General features: G+C 51.5%; 1 protein-coding gene across 1 annotated transcript; it reads left to right on the top strand.

Moving 5' to 3' along the window:
- Positions 1-2,538: 2,538 nt before the first annotated feature.
- Positions 2,539-15,173, top strand: MCM2 (minichromosome maintenance complex component 2). Its single transcript, XM_052778649.1, has 16 exons — positions 2,539-2,588; positions 3,123-3,310; positions 3,907-4,082; positions 4,740-5,003; positions 6,034-6,253; positions 6,567-6,774; positions 7,510-7,644; positions 7,837-8,028; positions 9,130-9,223; positions 9,749-9,999; positions 10,252-10,378; positions 10,586-10,698; positions 10,835-11,077; positions 11,875-12,057; positions 13,070-13,225; positions 14,106-15,173. Exons 1-16 carry the CDS (start codon positions 2,583-2,585, stop codon positions 14,214-14,216), a joined length of 2,667 nt encoding a protein of 888 aa, XP_052634609.1. The 5' UTR covers positions 2,539-2,582; the 3' UTR covers positions 14,217-15,173.
- The last annotated feature ends 1,162 nt before the right edge of the window (positions 15,174-16,335 follow it).

Raw genomic sequence — 16,335 nt, 5'->3', positions numbered from 1 at the left:
AAGGGACACTTCTGTTCAAAGAGAAGTGGAGTGCTTCTGCCTAAAAAGTGCCTTGGTAACAGAGTGAGGAGTAAAATCCATGTCTTCTCACTTGTAGCCTCAGGCGCTAACTAATTGAACATGTTACCTCCCACATAACTGTGTCAGAAGGAGAGATTTTGCTTTCCAATCCACCTGCTCTTCCCATCTGATTCACTCTAAGGCTAGAGCCCAGCACTTGGGACACCAGATACAAAAGCTGTCTCAGGCAGAAGACTGCTGGGCGCCACTGCAAGGACCGTGACACTTCAGATCCTGCCTTCCTCACTGCTTACGTGAAACAGAGGAGGTGGGGAATCCACATGTATGGTTCCTTTCTATTAACAAGCCATGCCTTTCAGCCCAAACGTGGTGTGTGCAAATGTAACTCTGCTCTTTCCACTTCCAAAGACTGCCCTAGCTCCTTAACTGCACATGTCCTCCCACTTCAGGCGAGAACCGCTGCTCTCTGTGTCATCTCCTCCATCCAGTGCATAAAGATGGCAGAGCTCAGTCCCTTTGTCCTCGCTGTGCCTCGGTGTTGCCAGGCTGAAGCAAGACAAGACATGATATTTAGCAGCCTTGGTATAACCTTGAGGGCCCCAAGGAAAGCTGGCACTTGGTGCTGTACCTGCTGCGGTCTGCTGTCCTTTGGCAAGCTCACCTGACTTGCAGGCATCAGAGGTGGAAGGTGCAGTCATGGTTTCCAGGACAGCATTACACCCTCGTATCGTCACCAAAATCCACTCTTCTAGGACATTTTATCTCTAAAGTAGTCTTTCAGCTTTTATTAGATCAGTCTACTAGACAGGGGATTACTTCTTGTCTGAAACTGCTTTGCTGTTCAGATGCTGAGCAACTGCAGAGAGAGATGTGCCTGTCTTGTTTCAGAGCTGCTCTACCAACCTACTGACTTCTAGTATCAGGCATAAATCTGCACCACAGGATACCACCTGGGCTGTACTCTGTTGTCTCCGCCATTCTTTTCACAGGGCTCCTCCTGTGCTGTAAGGCACCAGTCTGCAAAATCCTAGTGGCATGTTTTGATATTCAGGAGTTTGGTGCTCAGCTGAGTTCACCCCAGGGAGCAGTCTGGGCCCTGTCTGCATCTCAGCCCTCTCGCATGTCCCAATGCATCGTCTCTAGCACAGCAGAAGAAGCCCTGTCCCATGCATGGTGGCCACCTGATTTTAGGGGTGGTTTTAGCCGCCCAACCTCAGCTCTTCTCAAAGAGACTGAGCACCCCAGCTCAAGCACAGGACCACTTGTAGCTGGCACCCAAAGAGAGCAGTGAAAACATGAAAACATGGACATGGTGCATGGTCTTCTGGGAAGGACAGACAGAAAAGCTGTCTGTCCATCCAGCTGTCCAGTGCCTGGAGAGACAGTGGCACCCTGTGGTGAGACTGGTTCATCACAGCGTGTCACCTAGGCCTTGTCAGACAACACCCCCTTACACAGGTCCTGGGCTGCCTTCCTTTAAGCCATGCGGTCTATAGAAGCCTACAGGTGGGGGCATCTCTTGAGGGGTCCCTGTGCCTGTTTCACTCGAGCACCAGCCAGCTCCCCATCATGTGTCACGTAGATAAGGCAGAGCCACTCTCCTATTTATATCGTGATGCTCCTGCTTTGCTATATTTGTACCAGGCTGAATCATCCAGCTGGGCTCCTGGAAGAGCCATTTCAGGTCTGTGATTGTCAGCTGCCTCTTTAGTCACTTTTGCTGTCACCTGTTTCACGGTTACTGTCCCATGCTTGAGTGCAGCCAAGAGCAGAAACAGCTTGATACTCAACAGTGGTCATAAACCCTTCAGAGAACACAGATCTCCAAAATCCAAACCACCTGCCATTATGCAAAAGCCTGTGGCCTGAATGGAAGTGTTTCACCTCCTTGCCAAACATCAGCCCATTGCTTGTTTTGCCTCTCTAAATTCCTCTTCCAGTTTCTATGGGACAGGTGCTCTTCTTCAGTTCCTCTCCTAAATGGCATTGCTTGCTGCACCAAGCAACTACAGAGACAGATGTGTCTATTCTTCAGAACTGCTCCGATTAGCTCCCCATTGCTGTTGTTACATACAGACTCACACCAAAAAAACCCCCCCAAATGCCAGAACCCCCTTCCCACCTCTTGTAGTTTTAGTGTGAACCAGACTAAAGGTGATTCAAGCGGGTGTCCCATGGGTCAGTGGCAAACCTGGTTAAGTCAGACTTGATTTTAGCTGCAGAAGAGGCAGACATGAGAACAGGGACACAGGAATTCCCAGAGGGATCTCCTCCGTGACTCGGGTTCCCGGCAGAAGAGGGGACCCCTCAGCCCAGAGGCAAATGGCCGATTGTTTACGAAAATTTGCCGAAGTTTGGCACTGCTACCCACCAGGCGCCCGACACCCCTTGGCCGTGCCCCCGCCTGCTCCAGGGTCTCGCCCGCCGCCTCATCCATATTCAGAAAGAGGGGCGGGGCCCGCCCCGAGCCTATCCATTATTCATGAGGTTTCGCGCGCTTTTGCTGACCACGTGGGTCTGGTTTCGCGCGGAATCCGGCTGGGCAGGAAGACGTGGCGGTGATGGCGGTGAGCGGCCGGGCCGGGCCGGGCCGGGGCAGCGGAGCGGTGCGAGTTGGGGTGTCACCCCCGCGGGGTGCAGACCCCGGTTCCTCCCCGCCGCGGGAGTCTTGGCACTGCGGTCGCGAGCGGTCCAGAGGGGATTGCGGGGGGAACGGGGGTGGGGGGTGAGTGGGGGTGCGCTCGCCGGGGACACCCGAAATGCCGAGGGAAGTTTCCCGCGTGCCCTGCACCGGAGAAGAGAGCCGGGCCGGGGGAGGGTCGGAGCCCTTCCCCTCCGCTCCGGCTGCTCTGGGCTCGGAGGATGGATTTCCCCCCACTCTCCCATGCATTTCTGTTTTCATTTGCAAGGAGAGCTAATTATTTTAAGCTTTGCCCCATCGGGAAAGAGGACTCCTCGATGATCCGCGTCCCTCTTCCGACCGCCGCCCCCACGGCAGAGGCTCCTGGAAGCACTCGCTCCCCTCTCCCCCCACGGCCCAGTGCCGGGGAGGGGGGTGCCCCGGGCCCCCCGCCTTCACCCTCTCCCTCCTGTCCTTGCAGGACTCCTCCGAGTCGCAGGCGGCGGCCACCAGCCCCGTGCGGAGCTCACGCCGGGGCGATGCCTTCACGTCCAGCCCCGGCCGGGACCTGCCCCCCTTCGAGGATGAGTCCGAAGGGCTCCTGGGGACCGAGGGGCTCCCCGAGGAGGAGGAAGAAGGAGAAGAGCTCATCGGGGAAGGGATGGAAAGGTAAGGAAACCGGTGGAAGGCAGCTTCTGGGGGGGGGGGGGGGCGGTGTGGGGATGGGGTTTTGCTAACGGGAAGTCAGTGCGGCCAGCGACGTGAAGGGGGGGCTCTCACCCATGGTGGGGTCCCTCTGCTGTGCTTGTGGCTGGGGCGAGGGGGCAAAGAGCTGCTGGGCAGGGGAGAAAGGTCAGGGCACAGTGTCATTTGAGTCCTGGAAGAACTGAGCAAATTGCAAGCTGGGAGCAAAGTGCCATCATGATCCGGTGTGGGTAAACCAGGATCTCCCTGGATGCGGGATGTGCATCCAGCCCAGCTCCTTACTCCTGCAGGCGTAAATTTTAATGTTCTTTAACTCAGCCAGGCCTGCCGGCAAGCTGGTAAACTTTACAATACAAAGGCTTGAATGCTGGCATTCATAACCGTGGTGCTGGAGCCCTTTGTACTGCAGGGCATCTTCCACTGTGAAGTGCCTTCCTGCTCAACACATTCAGTCTTGCTGCAGACCAACTGTCCTGACACCTACCCAGCAGTAGCCAGAGAAGGGCTGGAGAAATGCTTTCTGGAGCCTGGCCTGCTTCAATGCTATGTGTGTATGCTAGGGACTACCGCCCCATCCCCGAGCTGGATGTCTATGAAGCGGAGGGCCTGGCCTTGGATGATGAAGATGTGGAGGAGCTGACAGCCAGCCAGCGGGAAGCCGCAGAGCGAGTAATGAGGCAGCGAGACCGCGAGCTGGAGCAGGGCATGGGCCGCATGAGGAGGGGGCTGCTTTATGGTAGGTGCAGATGAGCTGTACCAAGTGGGCTGCTGATCCCTGTGTGATGGGCTGCAAGCTGGCCCTTGGAGGGGAGCCGGACTCTTACCCTCAAGAGTAGCAGGGAGGTCCCTGGAGCTCCAGTGTATTTGGGCTCTGAGTGAAATCTCTGGCTGTGGGCTTGGCTGGACTCCCCAGTGCATGATCCCTTTGATTTGGGCTTTCTAGGATCTCATTTGGTGTGTTCTTCTGGTTACATGTTCGCTGCTGAAACAAAGTCAGGATCCTGGGCCTGTATCAAGGGTTTGGGATTCTACCGAGTGCATGCTGTGGAGTTTGTTGGTGTTCCTGTAGAGACTTTTGTGGGCTGGATGGGAGGGCCTTTGATGCACTTGGAAGCCCATTCCTTGGCCTTCCTCCCTCAGTGCATTGATGGACATGACTGTGTACTGCGGCATACAAATCTTCTTATTCACTCCCATAAAGTCTTTAGCTACGTTGTGGAAGATGTAGGAGGCAGGCTAGAACTGGATTTAGGCTGGGCCTGGGATGGTTCTCGGTTTGTATTTCAGGCTCCGACCTCTTTGCTTCACAGCCAGTGCAGTCCAACCATGACTAACCCGAAGAATGGGAACAGGAATCCCAAACACTTTAACAATTTTTCCTCCCAACCATTAGATAGTGACGATGAAGATGAAGACCGTCCTTCACGGAAGAGGCGGCTGGCAGAACGGGCTGCCGACGGCATGGAAGAGGGAGATGAAGACATGATTGAGAGCATTGAGAATCTGGAAGACATGAAAGGGCATTCAGTGAGGGAGTGGGTTTCCATGGCAGCTCCCCGGCTTGAGATCTACCACCGCTTCAAGAACTTCTTGAAGACCCATGTGGATGACCATGGGCACAATGTCTTCAAGGAAAGGATCAGCGACATGTGCAAAGGTAGGGCCGGGTGATTAGAGGCTTCCTCCTCTTTTTGTAGGTCATGGTGCTTTACGGCAATCCAGTCCATAGGTGGATTTTTTCTGCCTGCCCTGTTTGTCCCAGACATTGAGTCAGCACTTTAAGAAACTCGGGTGCTGATGGAGATAAATGAATAATAGAAACATGTCTACTATCTTCTTTGATTCTGGCTGACTAATTAGAAGGCCCCTGGCGTCTGGTACTCATTAATATTCATATCATAGAAATGCTAGCAAAAGACTATGTGGGGCAGCAGACAGTGGTCTGCAAGCTTGTGATTGGAAAGAGACAACAATTGCTTGCTGTCTGTGCTAGTTACTTTCTCACACTAGAAACTGGATTATCCAGTGAGGGGACACAAATAGATCTTGTGACTTTGAAAACCATGTCAGTGTTGCAGCCTTGAATTCCGACTAGGCACAGCCAGGAGAAGCAATCATTAAGGCTGTCATTGATAAATTGTAAAAGCAGAAATTGTCACATCTAGGAACAGCTCTTGTAACCACAGTTTTTCGTATTTCTTCTTTATATGGAGGCTGAAGCTCCAGAAGCTTGAGTAGTGGATCAGGGTCAGTGTTATACAGCTAGAAAATAAAAGGCATTTGTCTTGTCCCTTTCCAGGAACATCAGACGTGGAAGGTTTTTGCCAGCCATTCAGCATAGTTGTGTCTCCTATTAACTTCTGTTTCCTGGAGGTCTGTGGGAGAGTTGTGTGTTGGGCTGAGGCTTTTGAGTCTCAGGCACACTGGGCCTGGGAAGTGGCTGTGCTGCACTGGAGAGGAACAATCACAAGCTTCGTACTGATGAAGAATTTGTCAGAGAAATAAATTAAAAAGAGTTTTCTACCCATTTTCAAAATGTTGACCTCTAAACGTTTTTCAGGAAGGTGCAGACATCTGCAAACTGCAGCCTGCAGGATACAGGCTTGTCTGTTCTGGCTGTCTTTTCCACAAGACTCCTTGAGGAGTGAGCAGGTAGAAAATACAATTCACCCCATCTTTTTCTTAAGAAAACAGAGAGAGTCTGGTGGTGAACTACGAGGATCTGGCAGCCCAGGAACATGTCCTTGCCTACTTTCTGCCTGAGGCCCCAGCAGAAATGCTGAAGATCTTTGATGAAGCAGCCAAGGAGGTGGTGTTGGCAATGTACCCCAAATATGATCGTATTGCTCAGGAGATCCATGTCCGTATTTCCCACCTCCCTCTGGTGGAAGAATTGCGGTCGCTCAGGTAAGCAGCAGAATTACCAGCAGTGGCTGTGGGGCTTGCAGCAGGCTTTGGGGTGATCAGGAGAACTAGTCTGCAAGCTAAAGCTCTGGATAAGTCCGACAGGATGACTGAGCTTATTACAGAAAAAAAAGTCTGATTAAGGATGAACTTCCAATGTCCCCAAAGGTAAAACACAAACCCTGCAAGAAGACTCCTGCTGATAACTGTTTCTTACTAGGCCTTTGGGAGTTGTGCCTTGTAGCAAGAACATTTCTGTAGGGTGTTCTGCCTTCTGTGCCCTGCAGGCATCCAGCATCTCTCTGTCTTTCCTCAGGCAGCTGCACTTGAATCAGCTGATCCGCACCAGCGGAGTAGTGACGAGTTGCACAGGGGTCCTGCCTCAGCTCAGCATGGTCAAATACAACTGCAGCAAGTGCAGCTTCATCCTGGGACCCTTTTTCCAGTCCCAGAACCAGGAGGTGAAAGCTGGTTCCTGTCCAGAGTGTCAGTCTCTTGGCCCCTTTGAAATCAACATGGAAGAGGTAAGAGATGTGCTTGCCTAGACAGGGCTGTCTGCCCGTCTTGCCCAGGCTGCTGCACTGCCTGTTCCTCCCAGCCCGGCCTTGGCTCCCACCATTTGAACAGGCTTGGTGCCAGGAGAGGAGTCTACTGCTATATCCAGGGGTCTGTGAAGATAGATCTTGCCTATTTCAGCTCTTAACCTGAATCTGCCTAATTTAGCAGCCAAAAGTCAAGTCATTTACTGCCTCATTTTAAGTGTTTGGGCTGAATCTTTTGCCACAGTCATCTCTGGTACACAGTTACCTATCCATATTGTAGAAATGCAGACACAGGCTGTCCAGCTCTCCTCCTTCCCCAATTAGGTCAGTATTTCCTGATCTGCCAGCTAAGGAAACTAGAGGACAGTAGCAAAATTACTTATATGGAGCTTCTGACTTTCATTCTTTGCTTTGATATCTTTAACCATCACAAGTGGAGCATCCTCCTCCCAGGAACTGGTCCAGTATTTGGGTGGACAAACACTGTGGTGGCTGAAACACAGTGGTGAGATATGGCAAAGTGCTTTCCTGTCCCCATTGGTGTCTGTCTCACCCTGGAATTGCTCCTCACAATCTCCAACCTCACATGCCCATAGTTTTCTAACCAAAGTATAGTAAATCTTTGAATGGACCTTCTCTGGTGAGGTGCCTTTGAAAAGCATCGGCTGTGCTGATGCCTGCCAGACTTGCTGGGTAACTTTTGTTTTGTTGCTGCAGACAGTCTATCAGAACTATCAGCGCATCAAAATCCAGGAGAGCCCTGGGAAGGTAGCTGCTGGGAGGCTGCCCCGCTCCAAGGATGCCATTCTCCTTGCTGATCTGGTTGACAGCTGCAAGCCAGGGGATGAGATTGTGAGTACATTGTTGGACTCAAGTATGGGGTGAGCACAGAGCATTTTTAAACTGTGACAGTGACATCACTAGAACATCTGTGGGGATGTCCTCAGATGCACTTGGGCAGCTACTTTGAGACTGGTGTCTTAGAATGTAGAGGGGGCTGGTTTGTACTGTGCAAGCACTGACATATCATCTCCTGGTTCCCAGGAACTAACAGGGATCTACCACAACAACTATGACGGCTCCTTGAACACTGCCAACGGGTTCCCAGTGTTTGCAACTGTGATCCTGGCCAACCACATCGCCAAGAAGGACAACAAGCTGGCTATTGGAGAACTGACTGATGAAGATGTGAAAGTGATTGTGGGTCTGTCCAAGGATGAGCAAATTGGGGAGAAGGTGGGTCAGCCTCAGGCATCCCTTTTCCTGTTGATAGCTTGCCATCACCTGGCATCTGGATCAGTAAGTGATGAAAGGTGTCAGCTGGCTAAACAGTGGTTAAAGAAACTTTTAGAAATCCCAGTTCTCTCTGAATGGTCTTGCAATCTTCTGTAGCCCTCAGAGAGCTGTTGGAGAGTGAGTTATAGGAGGGAAGGAAATAAGAAACTTCCCTTGTGCTTTTGGGGGTCAAATTTTCTGTTCTTCCCTTCCTTCTCTGAGCCTTCCACATCACAACAGGGCTGGAAGATGAGTGAGAGACACTCAGACACTACTTATATCTGACTATTGTTTTGTCTCCCCATATCTTGAAAGCAAAGTGGGGAAAGTGTTCTGAGGAGCCAATGCTTGTATCTCCAGTTCCCTTAAGGGGATGTTATTACTTAGCTTAAGCTGTGGTAGAGATCTTAGCTTTCCTTCTCTCTGCATGCTACAACCTGAATCCAATACTTGAAAGAACAAAGCTCGTGGATTGGTGCATGTTCGACCTCAGTTGGGTCAGGTTTAAGCTCTGTACACTCTGTTGCCTTGGTCATGCTGTTTTTACATTGCCTGTTGTTCCTAATGGGTGGAGCAGCTTCAACTGAGCCAGGACGTTTTAATGTCAGTAGTCTCCATCAGAATACCCTTGAGAAAATAAGCTGGTTGTTCATAATACTTGACCATGATCACAATTCCTGTGCAGCATAGCCCATCCAACTACTATCATGTGCAGTGAGTAAGCCTCAAATCAAGGTCTCCAGCTTTGCAACAGCTGATAACAGCCACTGTGGCGTGCTTTGTGTACAACAGGAGTGTGGAGGCAGTGAGAGCAGCTTCCAGCACTAGACTACACAATCTGCCATGCCCCAGCAGCACCATTTTTTTGAAGCACCTTTAGCGGACTCTGAATGGGTAGTTAACTTTGAAACAGCCCCCTCACCATGGATAATAAAAAACTCTTCAAAGACAGCAGTATCATAAGGGTAACCGTAGATACAGCCCCTTGCTGATTTTCATGCCAAATTCTGCCCAGACTGGGAAATGGTATGCTCTGGACAACTCCTCTGGTTTTCCTTTCAGATTTTTGCTAGCATTGCCCCATCTATTTATGGGCATGAAGACATCAAGAGGGGCTTGGCTTTAGCTCTGTTTGGTGGAGAGCCCAAAAACCCAGGTGGGTGTCACTTGTGTCACTTGGGGCTGCTTCACTCAGCTGAAAGCAGATGGGTCTGGGTTTGTCTGGGTGTTGCAATGAGAGTGGTTAGAGTTGTCTCTGTGTCTTGGTGAGAGACAAGGTGACAGACTGAGGGATATCTTTGATGGAAGTGGCTGCTTTTATCATGCTGAAAACTCTGGTGTAACAGTAGAAATGCTAAGACTGAAAACAGCTCCTGCTGCAAACCTGGGCAAGTTTTTATCCCTCCTCCTCTAGGAGGTTGTGTTTGATGCCCCTTCAGAGGTTTGACCTTTTGGTCTCCTGATTTGTTGTCATCTCCTTCTTAGAAGAATGTGTTCAGCAAGGTTAGAAATGCTGGTTTACTCATGTGACTGCCTCCAGAGCTGAGGCTTTTTTCTTCAACTTCCCTGTAAACCTTCCCTGCCTACCCTTTGCCTTCCCTTCAGCTTTGTTGTGTTCAGGGCAGGGCTGCTATCAAGCCATGCACTCAGCTGCCAACATGTCTCTCCATTACTGTTGTAGGCGGCAAACACAAAGTCCGTGGTGACATCAACGTGCTTCTGTGCGGAGACCCTGGTACTGCGAAATCACAGTTTCTTAAATACATAGAGAAGGCATCTAATAGAGCAATCTTCACCACTGGCCAGGGTGCTTCTGCTGTGGGCCTCACAGCCTATGTCCAGAGGCACCCGGTCAGCAAGGAGTGGACTTTGGAGGCAGGAGCCCTTGTGCTGGCTGACAGAGGTGTCTGCCTGATCGATGAATTTGACAAGGTGAGGCCTAGCTTCATCTCTATGAGAACGATTAGCTGTGGAGGGTCCAGCTGTAACCTCTGTGATGAGGAGACACTGTAACTCATGGTGCCTTCTCCCAGCTGACCGAGACTCCTGCAGTTTGCTTAGGCCCTTACTGCTCCACAGTGCAGTTTGCTACTTTTTCAGAGCATTAGGAGCTGATTTGCCTCAGTGTGTTGGGCGATGGGTATAGGCGTAGATTCAGTTTAAGTCATTGTTGCTTTCTCATAGATGAATGATCAAGATAGGACCAGCATCCACGAAGCCATGGAGCAGCAAAGCATTTCCATCTCCAAAGCAGGCATTGTCACATCCTTGCAAGCCCGCTGCACCGTTATTGCTGCTGCTAATCCCATAGGTAAGTGCTGAGAGACCACAGGACCACCTCAGGCCTCTAGCATGAGTCTTGCTGTCATGAGAACTGTGACACATCTTCCCCTCCCTCTGCCTGGTTTCTTCAGATCAAACAAGCAGTAAAGTCCCTCTGTGCAGGAGGTCTATGCTTGCTTCAAAGCTTCAGCCCTGCAGCCTGTGTTTGACTTTGAGGTTTATCTCTATGATCTAGGTGGGCGATATGACCCATCGTTAACTTTCTCGGAGAATGTAGACCTGACAGAGCCCATCATCTCTCGATTCGATATCCTGTGCGTGGTGAGAGACACAGTGGATCCTGTGCAGGTACAAGCTGTGCTATGAATCCGAGCTTGTGCTGGGCTTGTGATGCTGCTGTTGGGATGCTCAGCTATAGTTGTCCACTGAGTTTTGCTATCTGGTGAGTGTCTTCAGTGTCTGTTAGTCCATTGCTCTCTTGTAGGATGAAATGCTTGCCCGGTTCGTTGTTGGCAGCCATGTCAAGCACCACCCAGGTAGCAAGGAGGCAGTGAATGGGGACGCCAATGAGGTCATTCTTCCCAACACATATGGGGTTGAACCCATTCCCCAGGAGATCCTGAGGAAATACATCATCTATGCCAAAGAGAAGGTCCACCCCAAACTCAACCAGATGGACCAGGACAAGGTGGCCCGGATGTACAGTGACCTCAGGAAAGAGTCTATGGTGAGAATACTGAGGAAAGGGGGGAAGAAGTATGTATCTAGTCTGCAAATCAGCCTGAGACTGCTCCAGCATATGTTGACACATACTTGCCATTCCCGTCACAAAAGTCTGTGCGGCTGTTCTGTGAGAGACAGGCAGATCCTGTAGTGTCTGCTGAACAGATGATTCTTCATCTAAATGCAGTCTTGCCTGTTGGTGATCTGTGGACTGATGGACTGGACACATGTACTAGTGCCTGCCATGGCAAAGTCCTCTTATTGTCACCCAGTCTGGCAGGCCCACAGGAGATGTTTGCATTCACGCAGACCCGTATGTTCCTGGTACATTACAGGGAGCTGTTCTATGTAGAAACACCCTTCTCTTTTGTCCGTGGGATCTCTCAGGCTTGTTTCATGCTCTTTAAATGGAAGAGGAATTTGTTGAGGTCGGAGGGATATTTTTGGAGCTTGGGAAAACTATATCTTTTCTTTTTTAGTTGGCTTTTTGTTTCTTTAACTCCTCCTAAAAGTTGCTGGAGGAAACGGGATTGCTGTTCCTGGAAGGCCACTAAAAAATGGCCAAGAGGGACCCCACGTAGCATCCCCTCGCACTCTGCTGAATTAAAATGTTGAACAGGGGAGCCTGTACCGCTCTGTGCAGAACGTGCCAGCAGGTGGCAGAGCCTCCTTAGCCTGAGAGTCCTCAAAGCTCCAGGAGCAGCTCCCTACAGTATGAAGTAGGTCCTGGGCCAGAAGCCACCTGTCTTGCCCCATGTCTTTTATTCTTCAGTACAGAGTTGCCTCTTCCTCTCCCCTTAGGCAACCGGCAGCATCCCCATCACAGTGCGTCACATTGAGTCCATGATCCGGATGGCTGAGGCTCATGCCCGCATGCACCTGCGGGACTATGTGGTGGAAGATGACGTCAACATGGCCATCCGGGTGATGCTGGAGAGCTTCATCGACACGCAGAAGTTCAGTGTCATGCGGAGCATGCGCAAGGTGGGCACCGGCTGAGCCGACGGCTGTAGCTGCACCCCAGACCCTCTGGGTTCGACTGCAACCTCCTTGCACTGCCCTGGCTGCAGGACGAGACTCTTCCAGGCTGTGCAGGGGTCTGTCCTGCAGAGTCAGGCTCTGAGCCCGTGTGAATGGTGTACTGTGAGTCTGAAGGCAGTGCTACATGACTGCCCTTCATTAGGCTATGGTGGGGCGATGTTTTTTGGGGGGCTGAGAAGGAAGTGTGCCCTGAGCCTCTGTATCAAAAGCACTGCTGCGTCTCTCTTCTTTTCTGACGCCTTCCTGCTATTTTGGCACAGGACTCCCACTGCTGCTGCTGCTGCTGCCAGGTGATCGAGCCTGAGCAGGCAGTTAGTTTCTTCATGTGTTTTCTAGAGCTCCTCAGGGGACAGTTAACCACAGGGCAGCACTCAGTGTGGTTTAGTGCAGTCTGCCCTTTTCTCTGAGTGGCAGGGGCTGGCTCCCAACAGCTCTTGGCTGGCCACAGCCTGGCATTTATCCACTCCAAGTGTCTGCCCTCAGTCTGGACGACTCGTGGCCTCTCTCTTGGGCTGCAAACAGCCAGCCAAGTGTGAGCGTCTGCTGGGGAGGCACAGGACAGTCTGGGTTAAGTGAAGCTGCTCTACACCTTCCCCAGGGCCAGCACTCCCATGGCGGCTTCCCAGCCGGGCAGCACACCTCCACAGCAGTGCACTACCAGCCCCTGAGAGGCTCCAGGGCTGGTGATGAGACCCCCTCCAGAAATTTTTAATGGGTGGAAGAGCAGCCGGCAAAGGAGTGTTGTGGCTGTCACAGGGCTGTGTTTTAACTGCATCTGCAGGTGGCAGCTTGGCAAGGTCAAAGTCCCTTAAGAGACACTAAGGGCGCAGGTGACAGTGCTGTCATTTGGTTCCCCTTGTGCTTTGTGGGAGGAGGGGGTTGGTTGGTGTTGGACACAGGAGACAGCAGTGCGTCACTTGGTTCCTGACCCTCTTGGCTCATCTCATCCTCCCAGACATTCTCCCGCTACCTTTCATTCAAGCGAGACAACAATGAGCTGCTGCTGTTCATCCTGAAGCAGCTGGTTGCAGAGCAGGTGATGTACCAGAGAAACCGCTATGGGGCTCAGCAAGACACCATAGAAGTCCCAGAGAAGGACCTGGTGGATAAGGTATGTGCTTATTGTAACAAGCCTCCTCTGGGTTTGGTTCCTGCTCTCTGTCTGCAGCCTCAGAACCAGCGGTGTTCTCACACTTGTGTAACTTCCCGAGTTACGGTACCAGAAGAAAATCGTGTTAATCAATTTAACCCAGAATCAGGACCGTCTCATCTGTCTCTGCTCCTCTCTTCTCTGGGAGTGCCATATTCTTCCCCGTCGGTACTCATGCACCCCTATAAAGCTTTGGGGTTGGAGTGGTAAATCCTGCAGTATGGCTGGTGCTTTGCACATGAATGAGGACACAAGTTCCCTGGCACCTGCGTATGAAGAAGCAAAGAGCAGAAAAATCTCTGCTTATATGAGCTTTCCCAATCCCTCCTGAGGCTCACCCTCCTCCTTAGTGCGTCCTCATCCCGGTCCAGGGTCTGCGCTCCTGGCTCTGCCTTTCTGTGCAATGTATTGACCTTGCTTGGCATTAAAACAGCATTTGATTCCTGGGTTGCTGCTTTTCTGTTCCTTGCATCAAATGTGCAGAGTAACTACTTCGAGAGCCACCAGCTTGGTGCTGCCAATGTGTCCATCCCCAGTCAGATGTCTCCTGCAAAACTGTCTCCCACTGGGTGAGGTATTAGGAGCTTTTGGATAGTAGTTATGTTCTAGCTCTTGTGGAAGTAAGAGGACAAGCGGAGAGCAGGCAGATGCTGAGCCAGCATCCTCTCTTTGCTCAGCTCAGCTCTGCCAATGCTCCTTTCCTCCTGACCTGCAGTCTCCCCTGCTACTGCAGTTCTGGTTCCTGCTGAGCAGAGCAGAGATTGCTGATGGTCAAATTTTATGCGGCCTCTGCTGTGGAAAACCACATGGTTCTTACCTCTCCCCTCCCTCCTCCTCCCAGGCTCGGCAGATCAACATCCACAACCTCTCTGCCTTCTACGACAGCGAAGTGTTCAAGATGAACAGATTCAGCCGGGATGTGAAGCGGAAGCTGATTGTCCAGCAGTTCTGAGGCTGGCAGTGGAGTCTGCCACATACTCCTGTGAGATGAGACCTCTGCCTTGCAGCCCTCCCAGGAGCACTACAGAGATCACCATCCAGAGGGACTAAGCTGCACATTCTCTTGTTTGCTTTGTGCCTTATGGATTAAGGGAGTGCTGAGCTGCTGAAGACCTTGTAAATAGAACAGAGTTAAGTAGTTAAATGCCCAGCCAAGTCTGTTTAGCAACCTTGTCCACTGTTTTGCCTTGTAGCTAAGCACAACAGGGAGAGAATTGCTGGCCACATAGATGGCATGTTTGCTGTTTGTTTGTTGCTAGTTGTTACAGGCTCATCTGCAGGAGCGACAGAGTGGGAGCATTCAAAAAGCATTTGTCTGCCTTATCCACACCCCTTGGATTGCAAGCACTCTCAGGGCTTCTCTTTTCCCATTTCTGGCCACTGTGCAGCCTGCTAGGTGATAACTGAAACTGCTTTCAACTCTCCGTGAACCAGCCAGCCTCTCAGCTCCAAGCCTTTGTGCCTGACGCTTGACATTTCCCCAGGTGCCCACATGGGTTGACCTTGTGCTTGGTTTCTGCAAGGAGGGGCTGGCAGAGGAAGATGGGAACTGAAATAAAACCTAACTATTTCTAGTATTAGTGGTGATCTGTATGGGCAGTGAAGCTCCTTTGGTACATGCTGGGGAGTGTCCAGAAGCCTTGGAGAGGGGGCTTCCCCTGCCTTACTGGGTGTTACCTTTGTGCAGCTGTCAGCAGATGTGCATTTATGGCTGGATCGAAGTGCTGGCACCTAAACTGAACACCATCTTTCACACCCATTTGTTGAGGGTGAAGTACCTGTGGTGCTGTTTTGGGGAGTAGCAATGGAAGAGCCCTGAGCTGGAGGTGTTCGGGGAGGACAGGATGGGCTCAGTGTTCACAGGCAATTTTCTTTCTGTGTGCATTTTGAATACATTTGTTTTTCAGTAGTTTTGTGTTTCTTCCTCTTTTGGGAACTCCTGCAGCCATGGGGGTAAGGAAGAGCGTAAGTGAGAAACCTGGATGCTGGACCAGCTGCTCAGCGGTTTGTGGGGTTGGGTTTGGGTACCAGCACATCCCGTGTTTGCTCTTCAAGTTAGTGGGAACTGCCAGTGCTGGTTTCTCAGCTACTGCACATCTTCACCGTGGATGAATACCAGGACATGGTTGTCCACAGCACCGTGTCATGAATGCTGCCTTTCCCACCAAGGGCCTGCCTGCAGTGGCTGTTCCCTGTCTTGCCTGCTTTTTGGAGACTGATCCCTCTGTGGAACTCTCTCATGTAAATGTTTGTATCACCTTGAGACTGTCCCATCACAGTACATATCTCCCACCTCCCTTCCTTTCCCACTCTCGGGTTAGACAGCCTTGATGTCATGTCTTGGCTGCCACTTGGATTCCAGTCTGGGAAAAGCAGTAAACCCTCTCCAAGACACAGCTGAGGTCTGTAGTGAATGTCCTTTGCCTGGCTAGACTTATGGGACCATAAGGCATCTCCAGCCTCCTACTGCCTGTGCTCGAGAGCGTTTGTAAGCTGGCTGCTGCAATTCTGCGGTGGCCAAGCAGACATATCCCTGGCTGTCGACACCGTGGGTTTTGTCATGGTGATGTGCGTGCGTGTGTGTCCTCTCAGCCTGGTTGTTACTCGGGAGCTAGCAGTGCTTGAACTCTGCTGGGGGCTTAGCACATGACTCAGCCTGAAACTGGCTCTGCGTGTTGCCTTTTCTGTCTGCCAGCTCCCCCCTGTGTATTTGTTTAACTGTTTTGGCTGTATTTTTTCCCTTCCCACTGGGTCTCTGTCTACCAGGGCTTTCTGCAGGCAGCCTATAGAGACACTTTCCTGGCATGCCTTCCCTGCCTGAGTTAGCCCTTTTCCCCCTGAATGTGTGCCTGGGTCAGGTGTGTGCTGGGTATGGCAGAGCTGCTGTGTGCCTGGAACCACGTGGTGAGGCTCAGTGTGGTTCTTCAGGGCTGGGCACAGAGCTGTTAGCGCCTCACCTCCAAATGCCAGAGGCCATGGGCAGAGGCCATCCCTGGGGAGAGCAACTGCCAGCACTTGCAAGCTGTGCCCAGCTCTGTAGGAGCCCATGTACCTTGCCGGGGAAAGTGCTG

The sequence above is a fragment of the Harpia harpyja genome, chromosome Z (assembly GCF_026419915.1).
Source record: "Harpia harpyja isolate bHarHar1 chromosome Z, bHarHar1 primary haplotype, whole genome shotgun sequence".
NCBI lineage: Eukaryota > Metazoa > Chordata > Aves > Accipitriformes > Accipitridae > Harpia > Harpia harpyja.
The sequence above is the reverse complement of the archived record's forward strand: the minus strand, read 5'-3'. Positions and strand labels throughout refer to the sequence as shown.

Excerpts from the sequence above, each read along its gene's own strand:
- MCM2 (XM_052778649.1), top strand. Across the intron at positions 6,254-6,566 it reads GAAGAATTGCGGTCGCTCAG|GCAGCTGCACTTGAATCAGC; the intron begins GTAAGCAGCAGA and ends GTCTTTCCTCAG. Across the intron at positions 13,226-14,105 it reads AGAAGGACCTGGTGGATAAG|GCTCGGCAGATCAACATCCA; the intron begins GTATGTGCTTAT and ends TCCTCCTCCCAG.